Source organism: Schistocerca nitens, chromosome 7, assembly GCF_023898315.1.
Source record: "Schistocerca nitens isolate TAMUIC-IGC-003100 chromosome 7, iqSchNite1.1, whole genome shotgun sequence".
Lineage (NCBI taxonomy): Eukaryota > Metazoa > Arthropoda > Insecta > Orthoptera > Acrididae > Schistocerca > Schistocerca nitens.
Window position 1 is genome coordinate 285642801 of NC_064620.1, and position 23200 is coordinate 285666000.

At 43.9% G+C, this 23200-nt stretch overlaps 1 protein-coding gene across 1 annotated transcript in view; it reads right to left on the reverse strand.

Moving 5' to 3' along the window:
- Positions 1–23200, reverse strand: part of LOC126195578 (nuclear receptor subfamily 2 group F member 6-like) — a 145099-nt gene that overhangs the window by 10859 nt on the left and 111040 nt on the right. Inside the window, exons 7-9 of the mRNA XM_049934203.1 lie at positions 11469–11562; positions 3740–3754; positions 1288–1428 (exon numbers count right to left, since the gene is read on the reverse strand). Of these exons, the coding sequence (XP_049790160.1) occupies positions 1288–1428; positions 3740–3754; positions 11469–11562 (250 nt within the window). The remainder of the gene's footprint in view (positions 1–1287; positions 1429–3739; positions 3755–11468; positions 11563–23200) is intronic.

Here is a 23200-nt window from a genome sequence, read left to right on the forward strand (position 1 = left end):
AAGATGGAAAGAGAGGGGGAGTAGGAAATGGACAGAGAAAAGAAAGAGGAGGAGATGGTCAGTGAGGGGGGAGGGGAAAGAGGACCTGGACAGAGAGAGCAGAGGAGGAAATGGACAGAGAAAGGGAACTGGAGGAGATGGATAACGAGAGGGGGAGTAGAGGAGATGGACAAAGAAAGGAAAGAGGAGGAGGTGGACAGACAGAGAAATGAGGAGGAGACTGACTGCGAGAGAGGAGGAGGAGATTGACAGCAAGAGAGGATGAGGATGATGATGTTTGGTTTGTGGGGCGCTCAGCTGCACAATTATCAGCGCCCGTACATATTCCCGACCTTTGCTCAGTCCATTCTTGCCACTTTCATGACTGATGATGAAATTATGAGGACAACACAAACACTCAGTCATCTCGAGGCAGGTGAAAATCCCTGACGCCGCCGGGAATCGAACCCGGGAGCCCGTGCTCGGGAAGCGAGAACGCGACCGCGAGACCACGAGCTTCGGACTAGCGAGAGATTAGGAGGAGAAGATGGTGAGGGAGAGGGGGGAGTAGTAGAGGGAAGAGGGGAAGGAGGAAACAGAGAAACAGAGGGGGGGGGGGGAATGGAGATAGGTGGAGTGAGAAGGAGATTGACAGAGAGAGGTGGTAAGGAGGAGGTGGTCTAATAAAAGATTGAAATACATATATACCCAGGAAACCTGGGAGGGAGGGAGGAGATATAATAATGGCGTGTGACAGGGCCTCCCATCAGGTAGACCGCTCGCCTGGTGCAAGTTGTTTGATTTGACGCCACTTCGGCGACCTGCACGTCGATGGGGATGAAATGATGATGATTAGGATAACACAACACCCAGTCCCTGAGCGGAGAAAATCTCCGACCCAGCCGGGAATCGAACCTGGGCCCTTAGGATTGACAGTCAGTCGCGCTGACCACTCAGCTACCGGGGCGGAGAGGGAGGAGATGGACAGGGGGGAGGTGCAGATGGGCAGAGAGAAGGGAGAGGAGCAGATGGACAGAGGTAGGGGCATGAGGAAATGGACAAAGAGTGATGGATGAAGAACGTGGACAGAACGAAGAGGAAGGAGGAGGAAGGATGAGATGGACTAATAGAAGATAGGAGTAAATACATATCCGGGAAACGCTGGGTACTCAGCTAGTAATTTCATTAATGGACTTATTACAACCAGTTATTTGAAGTTTATGAGGTCAAGCCAAGTGAGAAGTGATGGGACAAGAGTGCAGGGACCACGATGGAGAGCGGATGCTGGGCGCACGCGTGCCAACTGACCTGGCTTGAAGAGCACGAGCGCCTTGAGGCAGGCGTACTCGGTGTGGTCGACGCGCAGCTGCGCGCAGCGGGAGAGAGTCTCTCGCAGGCGGCACGCTTCTGCTTCCAGCGACTGCCGCCGCGGCGCTGGCGACAGCGTCACTGCGGAAACACCGAGATCGTCAGCAGAGCTACAACTCGCCTCAACTCCCACTCACAGACGCGATCCTTGGCCGGTAGCTCCTCCAGTAATAAGTTTCGACCTGTTCTAAGGATTTAACGAAGACTCAAACACTGTAGCGTACTGACTGTTGCTTCTTTCATTAATTAATAGACACTCCAGCCTGTAAGTTGTCTACATAGATGGATCTAGAGCAGGGGTGTGTGAACTACGGCCCATGAACAAATAAATGTTCGTCGCTCACAGAGATCGAAATCTATTTACAATACCATCCACAAAATGTTTCAATAACCTCTTCATTTATTTTCGGTTGATCGTTGGCAAAAAGTAACTTTTCCATATAACCTTGTTTCAAAAAGAACCCACACTGAAATCAACAGAAATTATCAAGAATGCTTGCCAGCCAGCTCTCACTGTATAATTTATAAACAGTTGATAGCATGTCAGCATATATGGCTGAACCAATAACGTCTCACACTATGCTTCTACCATTATGCACAACAACATCTGTGTCCGTTGTAGACAATGAACTACACTACTGGCCATTAAAATTGCCACACCAAGAAGAAATGCAGATGATAAACGGGTATTCATTGGACAAACATATTATACTAGAACTGACATGTGACTACATTTTCACCCAATTTGGGTGCATAGATCCTGAGGATCAGTACGCAGAACAACCACCTCTGGCCGTAATAACGGCCTTGGTACACCTGGGCATTGAGTAAAACAGAGCTTGGATGGAGTGTACAGGTACAGCTGCCCATGCAGCTTCAACACGATACCACAGTTCATCAAGAGTAGTGACTGGCGTATTGTGACGAGCCAGTTGCTCGGCCACCATTGACCAGATGTTTTCAATTGGTGAGAGATCTGGAGAATGTGCTGGACAGGGCAGCAGTCGAACATTTTCTGTATACAGAAAGGCCCGTACAGGACCTGTAAAATGCGGTCGTGCATTATCCTGCTGAAATGTAGGGTTTCGCAGGGATCGAATGGAGGGTAGAGCCACGCGTCATAAAACATCTGAAATATAACGCTCACTGTTCAAAGTGCCTTCAATGTGAACAAGAGGTGACCGAGACGTGTAACCAATGGCACCCCATACCATCACGCCGGGTGATACGCCAGTATGGCGATGACGAATGCACGCTTCCAATGTGCGTTCACCGCGATGTCGCCAAACACGGATGCGACCATCATGATGCTGTAAACAGAACCTGGATTCATCCGAAAAAAATGACGTTTTGCCATTCGTGCAGCCAGGTTCGTCGTTGAGTACACCATCGCAGGCGCTCCTGTCTGTGATGCAGCGTCAAGGGTAACCACAGCCATGGTCTCCGAGCTGATAGTCCATGCTGCTGCAAACGTCGTCGAACTGTTCGTGCAGATGGTTGTTGTCTTGGAAACGTCCCCATCTGTTGACTCAGGGATCGAGACGTGACCGCACAATCCGTTACAGCCATGCGGATAAGATGCCTGTCATCTCGACTGCTAGTGATACGAGGCCGTTGGGATCCAGCACGGCGTTCCGTATTACCCTCCTGAACCCACCGATTCCATATTCTGTTAACAGTCATTGGATCTCGACCAACGCGAGCAGCAATGTCGCGATACGATAAACCGCAATCGCGATAGGCTACAATCCGACCTTTATCAAAGTCGGAAACGTGATGGTACGCATTTCTCCTCCTTACACGAGGCATCACAACAACGTTTCACTAGGCAACGCTGGTCAACTGCTGTTTGTGTATGAGAAATCGGTTGGAAACTTTCTTCATGTCAGCACGTTGTAAGTATCGCCACCGGCGCCAAGCTTGTGTGAATGCTCTGAAAAGCTAATCATTTGCATATCACAGCATCTTGTTCCTGTCGGTTAAATTTCGTGTCTGTAGCACGTCATCTTCGTGGTGTAGCAATTTTAATGGCCAGTAGTGTGATAATCCAAACACCAAGTCACAGAAATAAATAATTAGGTAACAAACGGTAAGAAGTGAGTTATTTCCATACTTCTGACTTTTCTGCGTTCTTCATTAAATTGTTAAGTACAAAGTAACAACTGCTACTCCTGGTACCTTTACCTTTTCTGCAGTCAATCGTATCGTTTTACAGTACTTCATCAATGCTTGTTTTAATTCTTTGTGTTTAGAAGAAGCTTTCGAAGTATGAGATGTTGAGCACACCTCGTGACAGTTCTCGTATTTGTCCAATCGGAACTGCTTCAGTAAGGTGACGATAACGATTTTGTGCAAATCTTACGGCATGTCTTCTATTTCATGGATTCTGCACACGAGATCAAACAACCTTCCATTTACTGCACTAGTTTTAGATTTTAACAACTTCGATCGTGTCTCGCGAGATCTTGTTGATTTGTATGAACTCAATTCCTTCAGCAGCTCTGTCAAAGACTGAGTTAATTTCTTCCACAGCAATCTCTTTCTCCTCTTCTCTCACGCTTTAGGACATGTCTTCTCAATCACATAGATTTTTGATGTAGACTAAATGTTCGTTTCACCTATCCTGAAGACAGAAGAGTGTCATCGAGCGTTATTCTCGTGATTCAGACAATTTTACACGCCCTTGATTTTGATACGACGGAATTACTCCATCACCAACAAAGTAGAAATGGTAGTCATAAAATTTCAATTATCATCTCAAAAACTTATGCCACGTTCATGAAACTTGTAGATGATGTTAATCCTTCTGTACACAGGGTGTCCTGATGGAACGGTCATTACTTGGAGATACGACAGAAACGATCATTTGAAGCAATCAACTTCATATGGATACATGCCCTATTCCGAATGGTTTCCTAGGTAGATTACATTTAATTTACTTTTGTTTTCTACATTATTCAACACATTGTAAGGTTCACACAGGTACAAAGGTACAACAGTTAGTAAACATTACAAAAGGATTTTCAGAAAGTATCAATTGAATTTTTAACGCATTCACGTCTAAGCAGGCAACGGCCTTGCCACAGTGGATACACCGGTTCCCGTGCGATCACCGAAGTTAAGCGCTGTCGGGCGTGGCCGGCGCTTGGATGGGTCACCATCCCGCCGCCACGTGCTGTTGCCATTTTTCGGGGTGCACTCAGCCTCGTGATGCCAATTGAGGAGCTACTCGACCGAATAGTAGCGGCTCCGGTCAAAGAAAACCGTCATAACGACCGGGAGAGCGGTGTGCTGACCCCATGCCCCTCCTATCCGCATCCTCCCCTGAGGATGATACGGCGGTCGGATGGTCCCGATGGGTCGCTTGCGGCCTGTAGACGGAGTTAGTTAGTATTCACGTCTAAGCATTATCGTGCAGCTGTCGTACATTTCACACTAAATCTTCGAACATCCAAACTTCAGTGAGTGTCTGAGTGCCTTTGCAGGTTCCCTAATGAGGGCACCAGTGTCCATCATTTGAGCAAGCAGTTCATCTCATGTCTTCATCTTTCGTTCGAGCATCTCAGACTTCATCCAACCTCATAAACAAAGATCTAATGGCTCAAGGTCAAACGATCTTGGTGGACAATTAGTTGTACTTCGACGACCAATACAGCGATTGGGGTAAGTGCGGATGAGATGTTCATCACACGTCTGGTAAAATGTGGAGGAGCTCCGTCATGCTGGAAGTACACTGAAATCCTTGTGGCCAAAGAAATGTCCTCAGGGTGTTCAACAAACGAATTTTTTTTAAAAAAAATGTGTCTAATAGTGTATTTTAATACGACAGTATGCCATCCCAGGGAATTTATAACACTTAAAACACTTGATAATGGGAGTTTGAAGCCGAAATCATGATTGTGTAAGTGTAAATGTAACACTGTAAATAAACAACAGTCTAATGGCAGTACTGACTTTAAAGAAATATATAATGACTGTGGCCTGGCATTATGAAAAAAATTATTAAATTTTTAAAAAAGTGCAAGTATTTCTGTCCTGCCATTCGCTCTTCTAAAATGATTCGACCTATCAGCATGATACTGATCATGGCACACCAAACATTGATCGAAAAACGAACTTGAAAATTGGTTTCCACTGTAGCGTGTGGACTGTCCTGCGACCATCGATGACTCTTAGTGTGTTGTTGATGCCATTTCATGAAAATGTGGCTTTATCAGTGAATAGTATCAATGGAAGCAAATGACAATCGTCATTTGATCAGTAACAAAATTCAAATGGCGTGGCACTGTCGACAATGTGAAGATTGAGGACACGCTGTATGTGAAATGGACACGAGTTTTCCGCATCTAACGTTAGCCATATATGTGTTCGTGGCACATTGATAAGTACAACAAGTCACCATGCGCTGGAAGTAGGACTACGCTTCGCCACTTCAACAATGTGTTGTTGTTCCCTGCTCAAGCTGTTGAACTACGCAGTGAGAAGAAAAATGGGAACTTGGAAGGATACCTGTTTCACGCAGTGTAGTGAAAACCCTGGTAAACAGTCTACGATCAGGAACACGACATGTCGGAAAGCGCCGAAGATGTTCTTGAACAGCGGCAGGAGCTCAACCATCGCAGAAGCCGTAAACGTAACACCATTTCCGCATATTCTTCATTAGTGTAGATGTGTGGCATTTTAGGTAAAGCCGGCCGGTGTGGCCGAGCGGTTCTAGACGCTACAGTCTGGAATCGCGCGACCGATACGGTCGCAGGTTCGAATCCTGCCGTGGGCATGGATGTGTGTGATGTCCTTAGGTTGGTTAGGTTTAAGTAGTTCTAAGTTCTAGGGGACTGATGACCTAAGATGTTAAGTCCCATAGTGCTCAGAGCCATTTCTTTTAGGTAAAGCGTGTACAAACTTAGTTAATCAATGCTTCTCTCTGACACATTCTCAGTCCATCGCACTAATTCACTCACAACACACCGTGGACAACGGGCTAGTTTAATGGTACAAAGACATACCGAGCAAAGAGGTTGAAAGCATGGAAGTCGGATGGGTAAACCAAATGCGTACGCGCCACTAGTCCAAACACATATGTACGTTAAAAGTATTCTGTATCAGAAACCATTAAAAATTGGATATATGTCCATATAAAGATTTTTGCTTCAAATGAGCGTTCCTATCATGTCGCAGAATATTGAACATTTCTCCTGGGAGACACCCTACATATTCACCCTTCAACGCGTCTCATTTTTCCCAATAATGGCTGATGTGGCGGAAACCGTGCTCATAGATGTCCATTTTGGTTGCTGAGAAGACCTTCAACCTCGAAAATAACCTCGTCGTCATTATGAAAATATCTGTTGGTTCAAATGGCTCTGAGCACTATGGGACTCAACTTCTGAGGTCATTAGTTCCCTAGAACTTAGACCTAGTTAAACCTAACTAACCTAAGGACATCACACACACCCATGCCCGAGGCAGGATTCGAACCTGCGACCGTAGCGGTCTCGCGGTTCCACACTGCAGCGCCTAGAACAGCACGGCGAAAATATCTGTCACCCAATTCTTTCTTCATCTGAGGAAGCAGGAAGAGGTCATTGACTGTCATGTCATGAGAATACAAGTGGTGATAAAAATGTGAAAGACAAAAGAGCAACATTTGTGACTGCGTCCTGAGCTGAATGAGTGGAAGCTTAGTTGTCGAGCAATGACACTCCATTGGTCAGCTTCCCGCGAATGCTGCGGCTTGACAGCTTCCCGTAGCCTTGGTAGGAGATTTCATTAGTATGTGGTGATTTGCCTCTTATGGGCATAATCTACTGGCATCACATCACGACAGCTCCAAAAAATATTCACCATAAAGTCAGCATTCGTCCATGTCGATTAGGTGGATAAAGGAGTTTACATCTACATCTGCATCTACATGGATACTCTGCAAATCACACTTATATGCCTGGCAGAGAGTTCATCGAACCACATTCACGACAATTCTCTGTTATTCCAGTCTCGAACAGCGCATGGAAAAAACTAACACCTATATCTTTCTGTGCGAGCTTTGATCGAAAATTAGAAATTTGTGGTAAGGCCTTATGGGACCAAACTGCTGAGGTCATCGGTCCCTAAGCTTACACACTACTTAATGTAATCTAAACTAACTTACACTAAGGACAACACACACGCCCATGCCCGAGGGAGGACTCGAACCGCCGACGGGGGCAGCTGCCTATGCTGATCGTTTCTCCATATGTAGGGCGGCGCCCAAAAAATATTTTCGCATTCGGAGGAGAAAGTCGGGGATTGAAGTTACGTGACAAGACTCCGCAGCAACGAAAAACGCCTTTGTTTTAATTATGTCCACCCCAAATCCTGAATCATGTCCGTGACACTCTATGCCCTATTACTGGATAATACAAAACGTACTGTTCTTCTTTGACACAGCCCACATGCCGATTTCGTGTCTGTGTTTTCGTGAGGTAGGTTTGTTCCGAGGTTCGGTAAATAGTCTGCTTGCTCTTAATTCAGTAGAGCAGTAGTACAGTGAACTGAGTCACGTTCCCCATCGATGGCTCTTTGTAGTAAGTTTTTTGCGACTTCTATTGAACTTGGTTTGTTTGATTTTCTTACGTACTGGAACTTTGAGTGCCATGTGTTTCCGGGACACCAGTAGAACACGTGTTACTATGATTTACATACTTTTCTGAAGTTAGTTGTATGGGGTTACGTTCTAAATTCAGCTTCTCTTACCACCCATTTTCCTGTTTAAACGAATTAGGCTGACTTTTGCTCTGCTGTGAGTATGCGATCGCATGATGTGAAATGTGTCATTCGCCTTCAGAAATTGCTAAAGTTTTATACGTTTCTCACTGCGAATATGAGTCACATTCTTTGCAAGCTTTTCCAGCCAAAAGTGTAAGTTTTGGAGCTGACGGAGGTGGCAGAGACGTTATGCTTTGTTGTACAGAAAGTATGTTCCTTCAATGCCTTATAATTCCGTATTATTCTAACACTTTGGGTACTACATGTCGATTCGCACAGCGACTGGCTGTAACCCACGCTGTTTAAGCGGAGAAATCACATTAGAAGGCTGACACTGACTTTTCGGGATTTTTTTTGGGGTGGGAACAATTAATTAGAATTTAATCAAATTTTGACATCATTTCATTCATATTTCTAACAGGTTTTGCGATTTTTTTTGAATGATTTCAGGCAAAAATAACAAAGTTGCGCTGTAATGTTCGCTGAAGGTTGTGAGTATAGTTCTCCAATTGCGTTCAGTGTAGCCAATCCGATTTTCATCTGAAACCAAAAAGGTTTCGATTTCACATTAATAACTTATTTTCTAAGAATATGAACCTCAATGCAGGTGAAAATAATGAAAATAAAAATATCTGCGGGCGTTGGAACAATTTCCTTTGATTTCCACCATTTTTCTCTAATTATGCAAAGAAAAATACCCTTAAAATCATTATATCATCTCACAAGTTGGTTCATACAATTCATAATTTTATAAAGAATCATACTATCAATTTTCATAATGATCGGTTCTATACTTTTTGAGTTAGACTCCACGCAAATGTGAAAAAAGTTGTTTCGAGATAAATGCGTTTGAAACATAAATTCTCGGAAACTAGAAATTCAAGGAAGTTGACAATAATGTAAAATGCTTAGCGATTAATCTGCGATTCCAGCACCATATAGCAATATTTCTTCTTTCTCATAGGCTTCGTTTTGCGCTTGCAGTAGTGTTTTCCGAGCTTCCTTCGAACTACGTCGATTCTGCCGGCTTATGCGCTGGTTATCCATTTCTTTGGCATAATTGAAGCTTTGTGTAGTGGCGTAGCAAGACAGCCACGCCACTCGGAAGTAGCCGAAAGGCACGCGTTCAGCTCACGCAGATTGGCGTGAGGTCTGGAACAGGACAATGTCTTGAGAGTTGCAATAAAGTACGAAAATCTTGTAATACTTAACTTTAATCCACATTTGTAGAACATCTCTCGTTACGGTACATGCTTCATAATATTAATTATCAATTGAATACGGCGCCTTGCTAGGTCGTAGCAAATGTAGCTGAAGGCTATGCTAACTATCGTCTCGGCAAATGAGAGCGTATTTGTCAGTGAACCTTTCCTTGCAAAGTCGGCTGTACAACTTGGGCGAGTGCCAGGACGTCTCTCTAGACCTGCCGTATGGTGGCGCTCGGTCTGCTATCACTGACAGTGTCGACACGCGGGTCCAGCGTGTACTAATGGACCGCGGCCGATTTAAAGGCTACCACCTAGCAAGTGTGGTGTCTGGCGGTGACACCACACTTTGCGTGTCTACTACAATTCCTGCCTCGTTCATGACCATCAGACGGGATAAATTCCCTTCATTGATTAAGCCCGCTGCTAAATACAATGCTAATTCATCGACTTTTACTCCAGAGTGCAAGTGTTTAGGAGCTAATCGCCAAGTAGTGGAATTAAAACTTTCATTCGCATTTTGTGTGCGGCCACCTAAACAACTCTGCAGTAATTCATCCCTTGATAAATCTCGAGCCTGTACCCGATTTGCACTCCGTTCTATGCTCATAAAATTTAAATGAATGCGACTTTCACTTTGAAAATTTGACAGCTTATTCTTGGATAGTGAAGCTAACGATTTATGCAATAAGAGAATCGGACTTTTGAATCTCATAATGTGGTTTTCCCCTTAAATTATTTTACGCTTGGTGAGCTATGTGGTACGACTGCCCATGTTCACCGAAATTCAGTTGTAATGACCGAAGGTTGGTGGCCACTGCAGTTGGTGGTGGAACTGATTTGTTAGCTTCAGGAAGCGGTAGTTCACCGCCCTGGGTAGCAGTGTGAATAGGAATGGTTATCTGGTTGCAGGCTCATGCGTCATCAAGGAAAACATCATTGATCAAATGTACATTTTATTAGTGAACATCCAAAGTAGTTTTAGCGAAGCTCTGCGGTGGCAGGGCACTCCAAGACGTTCGCCGAAGATGGCAGGTGGGGAGGGCCGAAATAAGCAAGTGGCTTGCGGCGACGCCAGCGACTTAGTAGGAATGTTGACTCGAGGTGAATGCGGCTGCGTGTGCGCCGATTGGACGCAGCTTCGCAGCTTTCGCGCCAGGAAATGCGGAATCCCGCTGTGGACCCGCACGGCAAGACAGTTCTCAGCAGTAGCGCCTGCCCTTGCTTACGGAGGCAGAGAGCAACAGTATGCCCACACAGGCGAAGGTAGGGGTGTAAGCGGCTGTCCGAGCCCGGTCTTGAGTAGCCCAACAGGATAGGAGGCTAAGAGCGGCTGGAAACAGACCCAAAGGTTATCCACCAGATAGGAAGCGCTACATCCACAACATGGGACTCACAGCTAGCAACAGGCCTTCAGTTATTGGACGCCAAACCTCACACTGGCAGTTTGTAGATGCTTGTCGACTCATAGACTGGTGTGGACTTCTGTTAGAAGATAACAGCTGCCAGACCACGCATCTGTCTAAAAATTAAGAGTATTTACACATCCTTGGTGCATGCTTATTTTGCCTAGGCATCAATGCCCGTTACGTAGCCCCAACAGAACACTTGGCTTGGGGGTGAAGTAACCAAGCCATCACACCACAGTGGTTCTGTCTTTCTGCCGTGTTGCTGTTATTATGACTCTACTCCGTCTGCTGGCCCACTGATGTTTTAATCGCTTGAGGTCATGGTGACAGTTTTTATCACATTAGCGGGTAGTTCGTGACGTAACTGTGTTTGGTCGGCTCCAGTGTGATCCAGTTCCATGGCCTCTTGCCAAAAAAATAGTGGTGGCGATACACAGTTTTCGTTTTGGTGCGCCCATTATGGATCGTTGCACTTCAAAAAGTATGCGCCACTGTCAAGATAATTCTACAGTAGTTCTTTGCAGTCAGATCGCATTACTAAATTTGAGTCATGGGTCGAAACATTGTACGTGAGTGGGGCTTTTTCTTAAATCAGGGCATATTCGGATTTACTTTTATAGGTAATCAGCTTTTCATACCTGACAAGACGCTTATAAGCCAATGACATACTGAATGATGATGATGATGATGATGATGATGATGATGATGATGATGATGATGATGATGATAAGGAAGACTATGGTGCCTGAGGGGTCTGACTGACCTTCGTCCAGAGGCAGCTCCCACTGTGCGGCGCTCAGCACGAACAGCTCGCCCCAGGCCTCCTCCAGCAGCAGCGCCTGGTCCCTGGCCGGCAGCTGTGCAAACACCAGCATAAAACTTCACACCTAGAGCGACATATCTTTCTAAAGTTTATTTGCCTTTTGTTTCCCTGAGGCAATGAGTCATGTGGCTCTAGCTCGACACTTGCATTCCACGGAGCTGGCCACTAAAACTGCAGCACTACCAAGGCGGAATGCAACGAAGTGTGCTACAAGCTTGGATATGCAATGGACTAACTTTCCAGCAAGCGCACAAAAGTCAAAAGGAATGGCATCTATCAAGTGCAGCTACTCACAGAGGACCAGTGTAGCCTGTAATTATACATAACGTGGCAGCGAAACTTACAAGGGAACCTCCCCATCGCACCCCCCTCAGATTTAGTTATAAGTTGGCACAGTGGATAGGCTTTGAAAAACTGAACACAGATCAATCGAGAAAACAGGAAGAAGTTGTGTGGAACTAAGAAAAAAATAAGCAAAATATACAAACTGAGTAGTCCATGGGCAAGATAGGCAACATCAAGGATAGCTTGAGCTCAGGAGCGCCGTGGTCCCGTGGTTAGCGTGAGCAGCTGCGGAACGCGAGGTCCTTGGTTCAAGTCTTCCCTCGAGTGAAAAGTTTACTTTCTTTATTTTCGCAAAGTTATGATCTGTCCGTTCGTTCATTGACGTCTCTGTTCACTGTAATAAGTTTAGTGTCTGTGTTTTGCGACCGCACCGCAAAACCATGCGATTAGTAGACGAAAGGACGTGCCTCTACAATGGGAACCGAAAACAGTTGATCGCAAGGTCATAGGTCAACCGATTCCTCCACAGGAAAACACGTCTGATATATTCTATACGACACTGGTGACGGCATGTGCAGCACGTGACAGGAATATGTTGTCGACCCACCTAACTTGTACACTTGGTGAATGGGTAAAAAGATTCTTCTACCTTGCCCGATTTAGGTTTTCTTGTGGATGTGATAATCACTCCCAAAAAAATGATGAAAACATAAGAGTTTGTCACATAAACTGCAACAAATGAATGCAACAGTTTCACAGTCGCACAGTTTTCTCTGTGCTCTGTCAAAACATATGTTTATAACGTTTTCAAATTTTTCCGTGTGTAGAGCGTCAAATCCTGCACACGTCCAAGCAAATCTGAACATGTCCTGCAATTTTGGAGAGCGAAGTTGATTATGTGTGAGTACCTGAACTTTGATAATTGTCTAAACATAAAAAATTAAATTTTTCACTCGACGGAAGACTTGAACCACGGACCTCACGTTTCGCAATTGCTCACGCTAACCACCGGACCACGGCGCTCCCGATCTTACGCTATCCTTGATGTTGCCTATCTTGCCCATGGACTACTCAGTTTGTATATTTTGCTTATTTTTTTCATAGTTCCACACAACTTCTTCCTGTTTTCTCGATTGATCTGTGTTCAGTTTTTCAAGGCTTATCCACTGTGCCAACTTATAACTAAATCTGAGGGGGGTGCGATGAGGAGGTTCGCTTGTTAGTAGCTATTCTAATGTATTAATGCGTAACCGATTTAATCAGGAAAAAAGTTAGTTCCAATTTTAGCTACCAGGCGCGTCTCTGGCGCTGTAATTGCAAGAAAGAGATATAAAAATATTTCCGTATGTAGTAGATTAGGTACGGGACGTGGGCAGAGAAGGTCAACAGGTGAGAACGGCATAATTTTTTTGTTATCATTAATTGCCGATTGCACAGTTTGTTCAATAAGAGCACCGGAAACGTCGACGAGAAGCTGTGCAGTGCCAGATTTGCACACGGTGGCAAAAATCGGAACTAATTTTTCTCCATGGTAAATTTCTTGCACATAACGCATTAGTATATCTGCCAAGATTCGCTGCCATACGATAATTACAGGTAATTCTGCTCATCCTTGTATAGCTGCACTTTGATTACAGCTATCGGGTACATTTTGGACATAGGATATTTCAAAAAAGTGTGCGTAATTTCAGGTTTGCAGTCCCCATAAAAAAATTTGTTACGACATGTGTTCGGGAATGCATGGTTCCGGAGTTTTTTTTTTGAACATTGATATTCACCAGAACATTTTTCCTCGCACAGGTAGTTTTCTTTACAGATGATGTACGAAGTGTCCAGATCCTGCTTGAACACAGGCCTCACATCGATGTCTCATGGCACTGCGAACATGATCCCAAATTCCAGGAGTAATGCGTATTTCCTCATAGTCCGCCACTGTTCGGTTCCGATGGAATTCTACGTCAGGCAGCGGAGACAAACACACCAATGTTTTTGAATGGACCAGGGTTCAAGTCAGCTAAGCGTGAAAGCTAAGCAATTGAGTCACCTCTACCTGTCTATCGATCAGGAACATTTGATAAGAATACCAGCAAACCGTACGACTGAAGTGTGCAGGCACCCTATCATGCAAGAAAACTCATAGGCGAAAGATCAAAGAAGTGTCTTTAAAACAGTGAGGAAAGGTAGTTTCCAAGACGTTTGTGCACGCCTGCCCCATAAGCTTGTTTACAAGTGTATGGATTCCAACTAATCGATAACCGGTTATACTGGCCCACAGGTTGAGGAACAATCGGACTTGGCGATGAGAAGGAACAATTCCATGTGGGTTTTCAGAGGGCCATTCATGCTGGCTGTGGAAGTTCGTAATGTCATCTGGTGTGAACTGTGCTTCAACTTTGAAGAATACTAAAGCAATAAAGGTCTGATTTGAAGAACACTACTGCAAGAACCACCGGCGGAACAAGTAACACGTGCAGGGTAATCTCTTGGTGACAGGGCCTAAACAGTATGCATATGCAAGGATCTCCAAACAGTCGTATGAGGAACATTCACTTGCAACGTTAACCTTTGCTTGCTGATAGAAGAACCACGTGCACAGAAATCTTCTACATCCGTAGTTGGGGATCTTGGTCGTCTCCTCTCCAGACCACGAGGTGTAAACTTCCCACGAGCGCACAGACGACGGTGGAGACTTCAAATGTCTTCCCATCTCGACATATTCGCTGTGTGTATCTTTCCTGGTGAAAACGAGTGGGCTAGCGCAACACTGCCGTCTACTTACCGTGCATTAAGTTCACTTTTGCCGGCTCCTTATTTCAGTAAATGTCGAACGTGACACACCCTTCGTTTTGTAATTAACTGTCCTCTTGGTATCTTCTGTCATGGCACATAAAAACGGCAAGAAAAATGTTCTGGTGAATGTCACTGTTTTTTAAGGCCGTACTCGGAAACCAAGCATTTCCGGAAGCATGTTGTTATGAACTTTCTTTATTGTCTAAGCCTAAATATGGGGAATACATCCTTGATACTACGCCATCCATTTCTTGAAACGCCGTGTATAAGGATGGATTACACAGCAGACAAAAGCGTAAACTTCCCAACAGAATTCCTAAAGTCGCTCAGTATTCCCAATATGCCATAGCAAAAAAAAAAAAAAAAACACCTTCTAATCAACTAAGCAGTAACTGAAATATTAATCGCAAAAGGTAAAGTCAAACCATGGATTCCACACATTTCAATTAAGTCGCCCTCCAGATTGAGAACACTCCAGTTTCCGGTAATATCAGCGTACATTATGACTGTCAGCAAAGAACAAGGTCATTCATTCCATTGATTACCTGACATCGTCATTAGAAGCTGTAGGCGATCTACTGTACAGTATTACATCTATATACAAATTGAAATCCAGTAACTAACTGGATAACATCTTTTAACAACTATTACATTACGGTTCATGAACAGGACTGGTACACAATGACGTTTTATGAAACAAGAAATAGATTTAAAAATACACGTCTCTACCAGCTTTATGCCAGAAAAACAGGAAATGTTTCTGTGCTGGCCTTGTGCCAAAGGACACTTTGTCAATAAAGCTAAAGACAGTCCAGTTTTATTCTGTTCTATCAAACACAGTGTTTGGAATTCATGTACATTACAACCAATTACGAGAACCGTAATACGTATCTCGATGTCTACGTTACATATTTGTTACATAATATTTTATTGTATCGTAATGTAGTAGTTCTTAAAATATCTTGTTCATTTAGATACTGGATGCCAGGTTGTTTAAAAGTTGTGTTTTTACAATGTTACAATGAAATAAGTATAATGTAACATTTACGTAATGTAAATATCGAGCAAAGTGTTATTATAATCATAGCTGCTTTCAGACAGTCAGGGACTCTATACGTTTTGCTTTAAGCTGAAAGGGAGATTATAATTTTAAGGGAGTTGTGTTTTATAATGTTGCTGTACGATAAATAAAGTGTAACATATACGTAACATAGACATCCAGCTACGTTTTATAGTTCTCGCTATTGGTTATAATCTGTCTGGAGGTATTTAAGTATTTTAACATGTTATTGGATGTCAGACTGTTTATATACACTTTTCACACTGGTACTACTCTGTCCCATGGAGTTTTCAAACAACACATTTTTAAACGCGAGCTGGAATTTCGTACCTTAAGTGTTTGTGCATCTAATGTTTTAAGTATTTAAACGTATTTAACAAGTTGCATTATGTTATATTATATACTGCTATGTGTGACATAGATGGTCTAATGGCTACGAATAGGTTTTAGGTAAATGGTGTATTTTGTTTAATTTATAACGCAATCTACAGTGGTGTAACTTAACATATTAGATGTATCATACTTTATTGCCACCTGGTAACAATAGCTACAACTTCAAGTTAAATCAGCAGTTAGTTTTATTGTTTCCGTCAGCGGAACAATTTCAGCTGGTTCCTATGTCATGGAGAATTTCTTATGATTATTATCCCCGAAAGTGTCAAATCATCGTACACATGCTCCGTTTTGTTTGCTTTATATGAGAGAGCTCCGTACGCTATACAATGTCTAATATGTTGTAAGTTCTGGGATTATGGGTTGGTAATGGACGTAAAACACAGTGGTGTAATGTTAATGATGACTTCGGATCAGTTCCGTGAATTATTATACTTCCGTACGTGTTGTACACAAAAATGGAGCAGTTACTTAACAGCATTGATATTACCGTATAGGTTACATACTCTACTTAACTGCATTAAAAGATCTTTGGTTTAGATAAGATGTATTAATCTGTATTTCAGATCTGAAGATGACCACTGAACTGGCTGAAACTGGTTATCTATGTGACAAAACTTGCGATCTAGAGAATAAAGTGTTCTAATAGGATACTAGACTCTCAGTCACACATTCTAATGTTGAGGAGTGAATATAAAAGAATAATAATTCTCAAAATTTTATGTAGTTAATAAGTTGTAATGGAATAAAAATATTTTGATTTATAATCTCAATAACCATAAAGGCAGAAAAACAAAATTTAGTGGTACAGAAAACAGATTCACTTGTCGTCACGATGGTAACAAGCTAATCTCTGTAGAAGTTGGACTACGAAACGCGAAATCAAAGGTTAATATAGTCTTAAGAGTGTGTGTTTCTGCCTAACAGTTATATTAAAGAAGCAGTCTCTTATGCAAGTGTGTCAATGATATTAAATGAAAATGTGAAAGTGGCGAAGAGTGCACCAATCAGTCGCAAATAATTGTTTGAGACTGACTGCTGTACTCTTTGTCACTTGAAATAAATACAGTCGCTGGGCACATCTGTTTCCACAGGGAATCAAACATAATGAAAATGTGCTTCCTTTGGTTTTTGATCTTCCCAGCCATCAAGTTGAAGCAACGAAATGTAACGGGTACTCACTTTGTAATACGTTAGCCATCATGCATCTCCAAGTTTGCTCGTGTCTTTTTTAAGATGATGTTTTCCTGAGCAAATATTTATCTGATCAGAAGTACCCGGACACCTGTTAGTGTCATTAATATGGGGCGAGTGCACCCTTCGTTTTACGACGGCTTCAACTCTGCTGGCGACACTTTCAATAAGGTATCTGTTTGTGGAGAAATATCAGCCCATTCCACCTGAAGAATCCAAGCCAAGCTCGCAGTGGTGTAACGCTCTGCTTCCCGAGCGGGAAGGCTTGGCTGTCCCCGGCATGAGATTGCTCGGAGGATTGGTGTCGAGGTCCGGTGTGCCGGCCAGCTGGTAGATGGTTTTTAAGGCGGTTTCCATCTGCCTAGGCAGACGCGGGCTGGTTTCCCTTATTCCGCCTCAGTTACCCTATGTCGGTGACTGCTGCACAAACAATGTCTCCATATACGCGTACACCGTAATTACTCTACAACACAAACACTGGGGTTACACTCGTCTGGTATGAGACGTTCCCGGGGCGGGGTCCACTGGGGGCCGAACCGCACGATAACCCTGGGCTCGGTGTGGGGCGGCAATGGGGTCGGTGCATTGCTGTGGCCTGTTAGGGGGTTGTGAACCACTGAAGGCTACGGAGGGACGAAGCCTCTCCGTCGTTTCTATGTCCCCGGTTCAATACACAATGCACAAACCAAAGAAGGTAGCGATGTTAGACGCTGGCGTCTGGAGCGAAGTAGTCGTTGTAACTCATCCCAAAGGTTTTGTATTGGGCTCAGATAGGGAGTCTGGGCAGGCCAGTCCGTTTCAGGAACGTTGTTGTCCACAAACCGTTGCCTCATAGATGCTGGTTTACGACAGGGTGCACTGTCATGTTCACACAAATACTCATCATCCCCTTGCGGTACACAATGCTGTAAAATATGTTCATATCTTTCCGCATTTAGCGTTACCTTAAGCGCAACAAGGGACCACACCATAATCACGAAAAACATTCCCATACCGTATCGCCATCTGCTCCGTACTTCACCGTTGTCGCAAGGCATGACTGCAAGCAACGTTCTTCAAGCATATGTTCCACGCAAACCCTTTCGTCGGTATGGCACACGTTACACCGTGCTTCATACTCAGAACCAGTAGCTTCTAGTCGTCCACTGTCCAGTGACAGCGGTTTTTACACAACCTCAAGCATCACTTAGCATGTGTGGCTTATGAAAAGCTTCTCGGCCATTGTACCTCATTATTTTTACCTACATACGCACAGTCATTGTGCTAGCTGAACCGGTGGGAGCTCTTTGGAACTCGCGAGTGATTCTTTCCGCTCATTTCGTTCGACTTTTAAGACTACGTGCCTCAATCTTTAAAAACGGAAGCCATATAGGATCTCTTTGTTATCCGTCTATCTGTCTGTTCGACTGTTAAGAAAAGTTTTTCACAGGAACAGGTAGACGTATCAATTTCAAATTTATGTCACACATTAAGGTCTATGGTCCCCTGGTGGCGTAAATATTGTAAACTTCTAACTCAATGCAATCAAAAGATACGGCCATTTATGTCACATATTTTGATATTCGGAAACTCATTCATGAAAATCTATACGGTATTTTTCGTTGACCTAGAATCATGAAATTTGCCGGGAGACGAGGTTTCATAGTAAAAGCAATGGAAAAAATCCGAAAATTGTTAATTCGTACTAAAGTCTATGATTTCTCGGCGGTGTAAAAAATTTAAGCTTCTAAGTCAATGGAAACAAAAGATTCGTCATTTATGTCACATACCAGTATTTTGGTACTCGAAAGCTCTCTCATCAAAACCTATAAGGTATTTCCCGTCGACCTTGATTCGTGAAATTCGGTAAGAAACAAGGTTTCACAGTACAAGTGTAGTAAAAAGTCTGAAACTTGTTAAATTTTAATTATATCACATAATACATTTCCTTTGACACTTGAACGTACATTGCATTCATCATCCGTCAAAAGCATATTAGACGAACACTACTCCATGCAAACATGTTTTAGTAAGTAAATTAAATTTTTTCTTAAATCTTCTGTCTCTACATACACACTGAAGCGCCAAAGAAATTGGTACACCTGCCCAATACCGCGAAGGGCCCCTGCGAGTACGCGGAAGTGGTTCAACACGACGTGGAGTGGACTCGACTAATGTCTGAAGTGGTGCTGGGAACTGACACCATGAATCCTTCAGGGCTGTTCATAAACCCGTAAGAGTACGAGGGAGTGAAGATCTCTTCTGAACCGCACGCTGCAAGGCAGCCCAGATATGCTCAATAAGGTTCATGTCTGGGGAGTCTTGTAGCCAGCTGAAGTGTTTAAACTCACAAGAGTGTTCCTGGAGCCAGCATGTAACAATTCTGAACGTGTGGAGTGTCGCATTGTACTGCTGGAATTGCTCAATTCCGCGAGCCGTTCGAGAGTGGAACGGTAGAACCCTCTGCCAGGCACTTTATTGTGAAAAGAAAAGTAATCACGTAGAGGTAAATGTAGATGTAGACGGATCAGGGGTCAGGTATTACTCCAACTGCACACGCCCCACACCATTACAGAGCCTCCACCAGCTAGAATAGTCCCCTGTTGACATGCAGGGTCCATGGATTCATGAGGTTGTCTCCAAATCCGTACGCGTCCATCTGCTCGATACAATTTGAAACGAGACTCGTCCGGCCAGGCAACATGTTTCCAGTCATCAAGAGTCCAATGTCGATGCTGACAGGCCCAGGCGAGACGTAAAGCCTTGTGTCGTTAAGTCATCAAGGGTACACAAGTGGGCCTTCGGCTCCGAAAGCTTGTATCGATGATGTTTCGTTGAATGGTTCACACGCTGACAAATGTTGATGGCCCAGCATTGAAATGTGCAGCAATTTGCGGAAGGATTGTACTTCTGTCACCTTGAATGACTCTCTTCAGTCGTCGTTGGTCCCGCTCTTCGGATCTTTTTCCGGCCGCAGCGAAGACGGAGATTTGACGTTTTACCGGATTCCTGACATTCACGGTACACTCTTGAAATGGTTGTACGGGAATAATCCCCATTTCGTCGCTACCTTGGAGAAGCTGTGACCCATCGCTCGTACGCTGACTATAAAAACACGCTCAAACGCACATAAATCTTGATAACCTGCCATAGTAGCAGCATAACCGACCTAACAACTGCAACGGACAATTGTTGTCTTATAGGGCGTTGCCGACCGCAGCGCAGCGCCGTATTGTGCCTGTTTACATATCTCTGTATTTGAATACGCACGACTGTACCAGTTTCTTTGGCGCTTCAGTGTATAAACTGAAGTCCTCTGCTCACTTGTTTTTGTATATGTGGGCTATTCTTAGGAACTACTGTAGAAATTTTGATACGGTCTTCGAATTCCCAGGACCAACTTCCCAGTATGGATATCGATAACAGACAATATATAGATCTCAACGGTTTTTGCCTGTTATCGATACTGGGCGGTCCCTGTCCTTCTGAACGTGAGGTCTGCCTTATGTTCGTTGTCGGCCGCTGTGGCCGAGAGGTTCTAGGCGCTTCAGTCCGGAACGGCGTTGCTGCTACGGTCGCAGGTTCGCATCCTGCTTCGGATGTGGATGTGTGTGATGTCCTTAGGTTAGTTAGGTTTAAGTAGTACTAAGTCTAGGGGACTGATGACCTGAGATGTTAAGTCCCATAGTGCTTAGAGCCATTTTAACCAATTGTTTGAGCCTTATGTAAGTTAAATGTGGCTGTTCCTTCGCATTTCCACTTCACAATCACTTTAGAAGGATTAAAATGTTCTTAATAGAATTTGTTGCTCAGGTGACCTCCAAAGTGTAGTCCACTTTCCAAGCCACTGAGCTGTATTGACCAACCCTTTCTGCTGTTAGTGCTTCTCTATTGACAACACAGTTTTTTTTTTTTTTGAATGTTGTTCCGCTTTGGCGATTTTTTCTTCTGGAATGGGAAGGTGTGAGAAATGGTTTCACTTTATTGTGTATTCGCTTGCAAAGGTGCTTGGGTTCTCTGTCGGTCCTTGAGTGGTTTGGGCGTGTTGGTTAGGTAGTCGTACGAGTGATGGACTGTAACTACACCGAATGACTGAAGATTGCATCATCTTTGATGGTCCTGTGGGGGCGCAATAATGACTCGAGACACCTTGTATTTTTGCCAATGTTGTGGTATGGCCTGGCCCACATTCTGACAACACAGTACTACCCGCCTCCTTTTATACTGGTGGATCCACCTTTCGTGACATCTAGTGGTCAATTCTGCATTACATAGGGTGTCCGGATGCTTTAGATAGTGTAGAAAATCGCCAAGAAAAATTCCGAGTATCTTGGATAGGTGGAAGTCTTTTCAATTACACGCTACGAGTACTTTATTACTGGATAGTCTACTGAATGACACAAATCTGATTTGTACTTCCTCAGATGCATTACGTTTTGGCACCTAAATTTGGTAATTCGCACTGCAATACTTTTCCTTCCGTCGATCCAGTGGAGCACTGCCCTGTGGTGCACTGTTTAAATCGGTTCCATCGCTGGAACGCAGATTTCCTATCGCTGTTGCAGACCGGAACTTCCGGCACGGTTTTAGAACCCTTAGCCGCTATCTCGGTACTCAGTGCTCCGTGCGACTACCAGCATCCGCGAGATAAGCGATGTAAACAGGCAACCTGGCACTTATTAACGCCGTCCGTGTCGTAATATGCACCGTCGTTGGTGGACAGAATTGAGCAAAATCGCAGCGGTACTATTTGTGCGTTCGTCAGTAGATGGCGAATATTCTCACAAGTCAATTTTTTATTAATATATTTTCTGACATTCCTTAGTCGCTAACATAATTGTTATTATCTACCTACCGTACGACACACAAGCACCTAAACGACAAACAAACAAACATTGAACCGCATGTAGTCATCACAGCACAAAAACACGTTAACAAAAACGAGTGAAAATGTGAAGTAGAACCAGTGAAATTTTCTCGCGGATGTCCGCACCATGACATCCCGGCTATTAAAGGATAAGTAATATAGCTGCAACGCGGTACAGGTCGGGTACGGAACGCAAAGAAATTTCTAAACCCTGGAGTAATTCGTGAGCCAAAAAGTTGTTCTTAAAATATATTTTTACCTCCGCCAGGCCAACCAGCTTGTATTCCGAAAACATCGGTCACTCTCATTCACATGACATCCTGAAAGTTCAATATCAAAGTAACCAGCAATGGTTGCTATAGTCCTTGGCTTCCAAAAAACATGTAACCCTGCCACAAAAACCATCATATAGGTTATCAAATAAAATTAGGAGGGACGGTGCTTCTTGTTTTGGATGGAGAGTCATTCATAAGTTTAGAAGTAACTTTAGGCGTGCCTGAGAACCCTACTTGTTCATCTTGTATATTAATTACATGGCAGACAGTATTACTACTTACCTCAGACTTTTCGCAGACGTTATAGCTATCTATAATGAAGTTCTATCTGAGAAAGGCTGCACAAACATCCAACCAGATCCTGATAAGATTTCAAAGTGGCGCAAACATTGGTGTCTTGCTTTAAATTTACGGAAATGTACAGTCGAGTGCTTCACAAGACGGAGGAACGTAATATCCTGTGAATACGACTTGCAGTTGGTATCAATCAGCTCATACAAATACCTGAGTGTAATACGCTGGTGTGCAAAACATAAGGACGAATGTAACTGTCTCATAATGCCTGGTGACATAGCTCGGTGGAACTATTATACACTCCTGGAAATGGAAAAAAGAACACATTGACAGCGGTGTGTCAGACCCACCATACTTGCTCCGGACACTGCGAGAGGGCTGTACAAGCAATGATCACACGCACGGCACAGCGGACACACCAGGAACCGCGGTGTTGGCCGTCGAATGGCGCTAGCTGCGCAGCATTTGTGCACCGCCGCCGTCAGTGTCAGCCAGTTTGCCGTGGCATACGGAGCTCCATCGCAGTCTTTAACAC